Genomic DNA, 10,349 nt, shown 5'->3' with positions numbered 1-10,349 from the left:
TCTCTTTTTTTCTTCTCTAATTATTATCCTCTTTTTCTTCTTTACAACTTGCAACTCCGACTTGTTCCTTTCAACTATCGAAATCATGATTCTGGTTTGCCAACTTTTCAGTTCTTTTCCCAAATCTCCAAGCCCCTAGGGAGGGAAAAAGAACAACTTTCTCATCTAATGCTGTCTTTCTTTCTGCTCTTGGTCTAACCTTATTGGACAATGTAAAGAAAATTGCTAGACTTGGTCGACAATGGGTTTCAAGCCTCGGCAACTTACCTGTGCCAACTCCATTCCTAGCATTAACCATGACAATAGGCGACCTTGAGTAGAAAGTAATCTTTTCAAAGGCAATGAATGTCAAATGAGCTGAATTACACCTAGTAAATAAGTATTGCACTCGTATCAGCTCTTGATAGATCATACTCGATAAAATCACGGAGTAATTATAATAGAAACTGAAACTGATGATGCTCAAGCAACGCCCTTTAAGAGTAGCTTCGGCAGCCTGTGATGCTATACAACCTGACTCAACGCATAACATGGAGGGGGAACAATATAAATAGGTAATGAACTGTGAATTTAAGCCGTCCTTCCAAACCATCTCTTTCATTTCCTTCGTTTCTTTTTTTCTTATATGTAATGTACATTCAACCTTGTAACCTCTTCAATGAGAGAACAATAGAGTATATACAAGTTGAATATTAAAGATATAATAATATAGGTACAACCAAGAATAATGAGGACCCAAAACAACAGTGTATCAAAACAGATATAGGACAATGAATCAGGTCCCCCGTGACAAACACAACTTAATTTACCATGAATCAGGTCCCCCGTTACAAACACTACTTAATTTACCATGAATCAGGTCCCCCGTTACAAACACTACTTAATTTACCAAACCCTCAACAAAAATACTGAAACTGTGGCCAGGTCCAGCCACTTGAAATTTCTCGAGGCACCTTCAGCGAACCTTGACAGTAGATAAGGACAAAACACTCAAACGTGGCATATCATAAGTTAATCCAGGGTTGCTAAGCTCAAGGGACACTTGAAAATCATATCAAGCCTACTCAATTATAAACCACGAGTTGGGTGCACTGCTCTTCTCCCATCCACAGCAAATGTTGGTCAATGAACAAAGAAAGAATTCCTCCACCAGAACTAGATTTCCGGCTAGACTATACTTCAAATCCAGGCATTGCAAACAGGGATGCAAAATTCTCAACACGCGTTCGCAACTCGATAACATCTTTGTTGTTCTCAAGGCCTTTCAGAAAAGCCTTTGCGAGCTTTCCATGTTCTCTCTGTATTGAATTTGTAATATGTGCTGCCTTGAGGAGGAAATCTGCCATTGTCTCAAAATCATTCTCTATACAGCCTCGTGATGTCATAGCAGGGGTTCCTGCAGTCACAGCAAGAAAATGTAATTAAGCAAACAGCTTTTCAACTCCTAAAAGTTTATATATGTGCCTCCACACCAAACCCACACCCGAACTTACCTATCCTCACACCTCCAGGGGTAATACTTCCATTATCATCAAAGACCATTACTTTGTTGAGAGTGATGTGACACAACTCGCAGACCTTTTCAAAATTCTTACCTGCAAAGTAGAAGTATAAAGATCAAAACTAATACATTCAAAAACCGGGAGGCAAGTTAGCAACAACAACTCTAATCAAATTGACATAGCAGTATCCCGCATTTGGCCCCAGAATCAGTGAGCAAAAGAATTAGCACGGGATGATGAAATACTTTTAGAAGTGTACAAGCAAGCTAAATCAATGCCGATAATACCACAGTTGAGGAAGTCTTGCTAGGTCTGATTCTAGGCACATTGCACATCTCTTATGGGCTGTCTTTAAAGAGAATAGCACCAAACAACTCACGATAGATGACAGTGATATATTAATTGTCAAGAAATTTCTGGACGGACATATTAACTATTAGGAATAACAAATAAGAAATATATTAGAAGAAAATTAGTCACCAATATGAATTTGAAAATAGCTTACAAGACAGAAAAATTCAACATGATTTTTAACTTGATTGGCATAGTTTTTTTTTTCTTTTCGTATTAGCCTGCCTTCACAAAAGCTCATGTTTTAATTTCACATTGCTGGTAGACACAAGGAGCTTTTCAGTCTTTCTGCCTTTGATAGAAAATACTACTCTTCCCAATTTATGTGAAGGTGTTTGATTGGAATGGAGTTTAAGAAAGAAAGAAAGACTTTTGATACTTGTGATATAAACAAGCCATAGATAGACATTTGTGTGGTCAAAAATCATCTCATCAGGGGTAAAATGAAAATTTTAAAATGAACTATTACTAAATATAGAAAGGTGTTATTCTTATTAGGACTGACTAAAAAGGAAAGAGTGCCACATAAATTGGCACGGAGGGAGTGTGTGTTATGCTAGGAGTTAACTGTCCTCGAATACCCATATCGCAGGCCATTGAACAATAGTAAATGCTCTTTATAATTATAAAATGGTATTACCTCTACCAGTCAAACACATGCTAAAGCTACTAATTTTATGCTTCTTTCATACACTGATCTGCGGCTATGCTAGGACTTAAACTTTCTGGAAACCCCACCTCACATGCCATTGTCAAAAGTATATTTGCTAAAATTACAAATATTTTTTTGATACAGCTTTTTGCCCATCTGTAACCTTGCATCTTCTTGATGCTTTACTAATGAAATTTTATTACTTACCAAAAAAAAAAAAATTGATATTCCTACTATTAAGTTACTTTTTGTAAATTGATCTCCATGCTCCTTATCATGTTCACTGCAACCAACTTTACTCTCAAATTTCAAGTATGTGTATGTTCAGTTCAAAACGCCAGCCAAGATAAAGTTCTAGTAAAGAATGCACAAAAACAAATCTGGAGGAATGCACAAAAACAAATCGGGTGCCTCTCACGTGATCTCCATTTTTTCAACAAACCACCACTCCGACAGTTCTTTTAGTAATCAAGTTAACCTAAACAGCACATTCAATTGAGCGAGATGGAATCAATATATGACAAGCAGTCGAGATAACTCAGGAATCACAATAAGACTTGGGCGATTTAGTGCCTCTCGACAATCTTCCAATAGCAGCAAAGCATATCACACTTCTAAAGAAATCTAAAGACCAAACCTAATGAGATAAACTGCCAAAGTTGGACAAATGTTGATCAAGAGATCATAGAAAATACTAATTATATCGAAGAAGAAATGTACAATTCAATTCAATCAATTCAGTAGCAAAACTGATAGAGAGGCCTAAACGATGTCAGAGGAACAGACAGCAAAATGATGAGAATAAAACATGAACGAAGAAGACAATGCAGTTCATTTACCTTACTAGCATGAAAAGAAGAAGAGATGCATAATACCCCAGTGCCAATGACCAAAATTGTGAAATGCCTTACAAGGACTAGACTGGTTATTTATTTTTCTTCTCAGCAGTATCTTAGTCCGCTGTAGTGGAACGGTTACAAAGCAAGCATATAGCTGACCTAACTATTTGAGGCTTGAGGCTTAGTTGATTGAGAATATCCTACTCCATTCCTCCTTACTATTCCAATTCATCAAGATTCAACAACAAATATCCAAATAGATGGGAAGAAAGGAAAATAGTGGTATAAGCCACAAGAAATAAGCAGATTTCATCAATAAATTTCAACAGACAGATAACATAAATAATGAACAAAATAAAACACTGGCAAGAGGTATTACAGAAAAAGATATAGCAACCTGTTAAACCAAGACTTCTCAGATCCCACAATATCATGTGACTGTCAGTCCCTCCAGTAACCAGTCTGCAGTTTCTTCTCAATAAAGCAGCTGCCAGCGCCTGAGCGTTTCTCTTAACTTGTTGCATATAAGCCTTGTATTCAGGAGTTGCCACTTGCTTCAATGCTATAGCGAGGGCAGCAATATGATTGTTGTGTGGCCCTCCTTGCAGTGCAGGAAAAACAGCAAAGTTTATCTTCTCCTCGAAATCATACTTATCACTACCATCACCTTGATTCAAGAGCAGGCCTCTCTTTCTTGGCTTTGCGCCTTTCCTATAAAAGATAATTCCTCCCCTAGGACCTCGAAGACTTTTGTGAGTGGTTGAGGTAACTATATCACAATAATCAAAGGGACTCGCACATTCCTGCAGCAAAAAACCATGCGACGGATTAGCAAGATCGCTGATTACAAATACAATCAAAGGACAAACTACAAATCAACTCTGACAGGATTAGAGAGGAAATAATTCGTACAAGAAGTTAATTTTGGGCAGAAATTGCAGGCAGATTCATATTAAGGCATGTGCTGACACCAAAACATATACTCATGAGGCAAGGTTGACTAGGGATGACATATCTAACATGTTACCGCAGTACTCCACTTAGAGGCTTAGACATCCTATTATTCCATTTAAAAACTATACCGAAGTGTAAACCTTTTAATCAAATATAATATTCTTAATCAAAAAAATTCTAACAAAACGAACTTAGGACCAAACTCGAATGATAATCATTTAACCATTTTACACCAACCCCGTCAGATAAGTGGTAACAAATTTGAAGATGAACGGCCATAACAAGTAAAGATAATTATAGCTCAGTTGTTTCAATTTGTGACACAACACACATACCCCAAAGCGCAGACTCGCACACGCAAGCCGACAGCCCCATACACACACACACACAAAAAAAAAAAAAAAAAAAAAAAAAAAAGCAACCATGAAGTCAATTGCATATAGTAGCGTACTGAAATCACAAAGCAAGGGATTATCATAACTCATAAGAGCTCAAAATCGAGGAGCAAATTATTGATTTGCAGTCACATCGTCTACTAATACATACAGCAAATAACAAAAATGACACTATAACTATAACAAGCAACCAAGAACTAATCGTGAATAAAGGAAGGCGAGATTTCTCAATCAGATAACTTCCACATTACGCAAGTGATGCCCAACAAAGGTACCATAATGGCAATTTGCTTCAGTAAGCTGGCTATTTGTTTCTTTGAAGAAGTATATTTGGCCTAATCAAATTAAAATAGTTAGAAACCAAAGGCTTCTATACATGGAGAGGAACTGGACTGAAGCACCCGTTATTGGGTTGTGATCCTTCTTGCTTTCAAACAAAATATCAGCACTGAGCATTAAAGTCGTTAAGAAGAAAATTAAACTGATGAATGAACGAGCATAGGATCTTGGCATGTGAGCATTAATAAAAATAATCAGAGAGCCTAAAAAAGATCACCTTTGCAGCAATGAGACCGCTAATTTGTGCCATATCACACAACAAAACTGCACCACATTTGTCCGCAATCTGTCTGAACTTTGCGTAATCCCATTCCCGGGGATACGAACTCCCCCCACATATAAGTATCTTGGGACGGAAATCAAGAGCCCTCTCCTCAAGCTTATCAAAATCTACATATCCAGTTTGGGGGTCAACCTTATATGACAGAGACTCAAAGAAAATTGAAGCCCCTGAAACTTTCCTTCCATTAGGAAGGTAATACCCATGACTTGTGTTTCCACCGGATGGCGTATCCAATCCCATTATCCTATCACCAGGCAGTAACAAACCAGTATAAACTGCAAAATTCGCTGAAGTACACGAATATGGTTGCACATTCACACCCCAATTCTCCGGTTCAAGTCCAAACGCAATTAATGCACGCTTACAACATAATGTCTCGATCTCATCTATAAACTGATTTCCACCATAATACCTCGCACCCGGTGCTCCTTCAGAGTACTTGTTCGTTAAATGGCTCCCTAATGCCTCCATCACAGCCTTACATACAAAATTCTCCGAAGCAATCAATTCAATCCCTTTATACTGCCTTTTCTTCTCCTTCTCCATTATCTCAAATAAATCCGGGTCAGCCACCTGCAAACCCTGATTACCCCAAGCCCGAACCGCATTCCTTCGCGTTTCTAACGAATTATTCTCATTGGAACAACTCGTGGTGACCCTAAAACTCTTCGAAGTACAAGAAGACGAACTCATCCCATCAGTATTATTATCTCTCTTCCTCTTTATACACATTGAATGCCCTAGAATTCGAAACTCTTCAACATCCCTCTCTTCATCAACACTCTCTCCACCATTCTTCTCGTTTTCGGTTTGTTTATCCATTAATTGAAGTGGAATTGGGGTAACCAGATGCGATTGTTCCTTAACCCTAGAATCGATCTGAAAGGAAATAGAATCATCAGCGATATGAGACCGATTTGCGGTTACCGGCGGCGACGCATGAGTTATAAACCCTAACGACAGATTACTCGACTGCGATTGACTCAAATCCATCGTACTTGTAACAAACGATCGAAATTTACCACAATTCACAAAATAAATAACGAAAAAATAAACCCTGACCGTCGGAAAGTAGGAGATATTAAGAACAGGAACAACAGTAGCAGTTGGAGTAGCAGTGCATCGTCAAAGGAAATTATTCAAGTTCTTACAGATTTTTTGTTCTTCTTTGTGAATGATATGATATGTAGAGAAGCGCGTGGGTTTTGTTAATGAATGAAGACGGGCAAGATTCGAGGGGATGTATCTGGACAATTTTGCTCCTTTGATTCCGGTGACGGGCCTGTTACTTTAACCAAACCCTTCACACCTTGTGGTTTTGATTTGAGTTTCAACTTAGTCCTGATGGGTAGGAATTAATATATAATATAAAGTAAGGCATAGACAATTGGCACACCTCTTTTAACATTTATCTTTTTTCTTTTTTAAAAAAAAAAAAAAAATTATTTTCTCTCATTTATGTGCTATGTTAAAAAAGCTCAAAAATTACTCTTTTAACTCTCTTAGTTATATTAAACATGCAATATTAAAAGCTCATCTCTGTACCTCTCTTAATTATGGTGAAAAACTTAAAAGTCCCTAACCAACTAGAAAGGCATTGTGCAATAGCGGCATTGAATTCTGTTGCCCACGTTGTAAATGGAAATGAATAATTTTCTTTGTGGTTTCCCCCAAAAAGCTTGTAAAGATTCAAATTTACAAAGTTGATTTTTTCCCCTGAAAATTTAAAGAGTTGAACTTTTGAAAATTTGATCTCCACGATCCATCATTCCCATACAGATTAATACTTAACTGCCCTTAACTCACCCATAAATGGGGTACTTTAAAATTTCAGTTTTTTTTTAACCTTTTGGTCACCTATAATTATTACCTACTTTCAAGACCTCCATTATCAATTATCAATATAATTACGTACTTATGGCAAATATATATAGACCTAATTTCTCTTCAAATTTTTTCTCATCCACCATGTGATAAGTAACATATTAATCCTACTTCCCGATCAACCGTGTTTGTCATTCTTCTGATGCAAGGTGATTAGTTTATTTGAATTCTTTGTTTATCTGTTCATTTGAATTCTTGAAATATTTATATAATATTATATGGTTACTTTTGCTAAATGTTTGTGTTTTTTTGCAAATTAAAAATAGGTGACCAATGAGGTTATATATGGATGTAATTTTACTCTATTTTATTTAGTAAGTTGTTGATATATTATTTTGGGATTAATAGGATTTTCTATTTATGTTACTTTATTCTTCTTCCAATTTTGATCTCTCACATGTATGAACTTTCATGAATCGAAAGCAGTTTTTTCTAGGTCCTACCGTCCTAGAGTTTTTTTTGGTGTCATATGTTTTCTATTTCTTTTTTAAATGATTTATCTTCTTTCTTATTCCTCTATCCTGTATTTCTATAGATAGTATAACCATGTTTTTGTTGCTTAGTCGATACCTGCTAAGGTTTGAAAATATATCAACAATTATAAGTGAAGATATTATTTTAGAATAAGTTTAACCAAGTAATTTTACATATTTCCGATAAAAATGAATTAGTAAATGATAAATTTTTCAATTGTCCAAAGAAGGATTGTCAATGTAATAAAGCTTGAAAATTCAGGTTAGATTTTATGAATTTTCAATATAGCTTCAATAATTTTTAGACCGGAAAAATAGTAGCCTTAGAATGAAGTGACCACTATAAAAAATGTAATGTTCGAGTGAGAGAGAAGAAAAGGTAGATATTCTTTTTTAGAATGAATGAACAAGGAAGCAAGAAAAGAAGAAGAAGAGAAAAACGGAAAACATTAAAGAAAAAGTTAACCAAAGAGATTTCATTTGTGTGTTTTACCCCTTTCATTATTATTTATGTAGTAGATGTTGTTGTTGATGTTTTTTCTAAGAATTTTGAAGGAAAAAAAAAATGAAGCACTAAAATGTAGCTCTTGAAAGGTAGAGAAGAAGAATTAAATAGATACTAATATATAAAATAAACAAAGAAAACTTATGTGTAAATTGTATAGATTATTATTTAAAATTTAGCATTTGTGGATAATTAAAAATCCGTAATTGATAAAAAATCAAACAAAAAGAAAAATAAACGACAATAATAAAATAGCTTAGACTGAAAATCTAATTTATTTGAGTTTGAAGACTAAAGAAGAGTTAAATATTTTTAATATTCCGGCATTAAAAAATTATTTCAAAAATTGAATAAGATTTTTATGGTCGCGCGAAGCGCGAACCAATTCACTAGTTGTCTATCAATCTTGGATTATCGACAACAGGTGTGTCGTCAGTAGAACTGGTACGGTTGGGCCTTATTTTAGATTTTATATGGGCTGAACTGTGAGCTTCAGAAAGCATTTTTTTTGTGCGGAATTTCCTTCAAAGGCACCGGTCTTTAATTTTTATCCCTCAAATTTGAAATCTTTAATTTTTGGCCTTCGTCTAAAATTCATAAGCTCTGAGTTCGAACCCCCGCTCAGCCAAATATTAAAAAAAAAAATCATAAGGCAGAAGTTTGTAGCAAAGTTAGGCCTATTCGGGCAAAAGTTAAGCCTTAAGGCAGAAATTTATAAAATTCTAACTAAATAATAAAAAATAAAAAAAATGCTTGAAGGCAAACCTCTAGGTAGAGTATGAAACTCTGCAAGGTAGAGTTTTGCATGCCTTGCGAATCCGAACTCTATCTTGCCATTTTTTAAAAAAAAATTACTGAGCGGAGGTTCGAACCGAAACCAAAAGATTTTTAGTGAAGCACAAAAATTAAGACCACCAATTGGAGGGACAAAAATTAAAGACCAGTGCCGTTGAAGGACCGTCGTGCAAATGACCCCTTAGAAAGTGAGAGTTTTGGGCTGTGGCAGTTATTTAACAAGTCCAAAATATTACTAGTACCAATTGAATTTCAGCCCAAATTAGTTTGCAGTCTATCCGTATAGGGGTAATGGGTGGTCCATCTGACCAATGTGTCGAAGTGAATCAATATGCATTTTGCTTTTGAACTTTTCGTTTTGTCAGAGCGGTGGTTATACCAACATTGTTGTATGGGATAGGGTGTTGGACAATTAAGAATGCTCATGTTTAGAAGATGAAGGTAGTGGAAAAGAGGATGCTCAGATGGATGTGTCGGCGGCATACCCAGAAGGATATGATTAGGAACGAAGTTATACGGGGAAAGATGTGAATAACAAAAGATAAGGGAAGCGAGACTAAGATGAACTAGGTACAATTTAATTAAGGATAATTTAGTGAAAACAACTCTTACAATTTCTAGAGGTGAATGAATTTCTTTAAGCGTATATCTAAGCTAAAAGCATCATATAATATAGATCGGAGGGAGTATCATTGTTGTGATTTATTGCCAATCAGACAAGAAGCATGATTTTAATATGTTTTCCATCGTTGAGGGGAACTTTGTTGACTTTTGTGACTTGTGTGTAAAACGCTTGGATTCTTGATTAGCGTCTTGTGAGGTTAGCTTATGATGAGCGCCTCTGCTTCTAATACAAAAATTAAAAGTTTCGAATCACAGTAGTGTAATTAAAGAGAAATCATTGTTCATTTCTTAGAGGTGAAAAAGAAAGAAAACTTCTTTCCTTGGTTTCTTTTATCAAGCATTTTAAGCTCGCCTGCAAGTTGCTTTAAGTAATGGAGATATTATCAAGCCACATAATATTAGATACATTTGATCTAAACTTAAAAGCTCGTAATAGGTTGAACACGTGGAGCTAAGTTGAGCTTGGGTAGTTTTCAATTCCCGTGGACACCAAATGACAAATATATATATATATATATATATATATATATATATATATATGCGCGCGCGCCGATGAAAGATTAAAAAAAAAAAACTTTAATTTGTGCCGATGTCACGATTCTTAGAGAGAATCTATCTATATATAATAGGAGAGGCAAAGCGATGTGAGGATGCCAAGTGTAATCACCTTAGGATGCCAAATGTAAAAACTATTTAAAATATCTATCTATAATTATTATTATTTTTAAATGTCGGTTTAGGAAAGTAGGAAAA

The 10,349-nt window shown here is 35.5% G+C and overlaps 1 protein-coding gene across 1 annotated transcript; it reads right to left on the bottom strand.

The window, feature by feature from the left end:
- Positions 1-578: 578 nt before the first annotated feature.
- LOC132598683 (serine hydroxymethyltransferase 7-like) lies at positions 579-6,636 on the bottom strand. Its single transcript, XM_060311698.1, has 4 exons — positions 5,250-6,636; positions 3,742-4,147; positions 1,494-1,595; positions 579-1,396 (listed from the first exon to the last, which is right to left on the bottom strand). The coding sequence occupies exons 1-4, from the start codon at positions 6,306-6,308 to the stop codon at positions 1,173-1,175; spliced, it is 1,791 nt and encodes a 596-aa protein (XP_060167681.1). The 5' UTR covers positions 6,309-6,636; the 3' UTR covers positions 579-1,172.
- Between the last annotated feature and the right edge of the window lie 3,713 nt (positions 6,637-10,349).

Source organism: Lycium barbarum, chromosome 6 (genome assembly GCF_019175385.1).
Source record: "Lycium barbarum isolate Lr01 chromosome 6, ASM1917538v2, whole genome shotgun sequence".
Classification (NCBI taxonomy): Eukaryota; Viridiplantae; Streptophyta; class Magnoliopsida; order Solanales; family Solanaceae; genus Lycium; species Lycium barbarum.
Note: the sequence above shows the minus strand (reverse complement) of the source record. Positions and strands in the feature narration are given on the sequence as shown.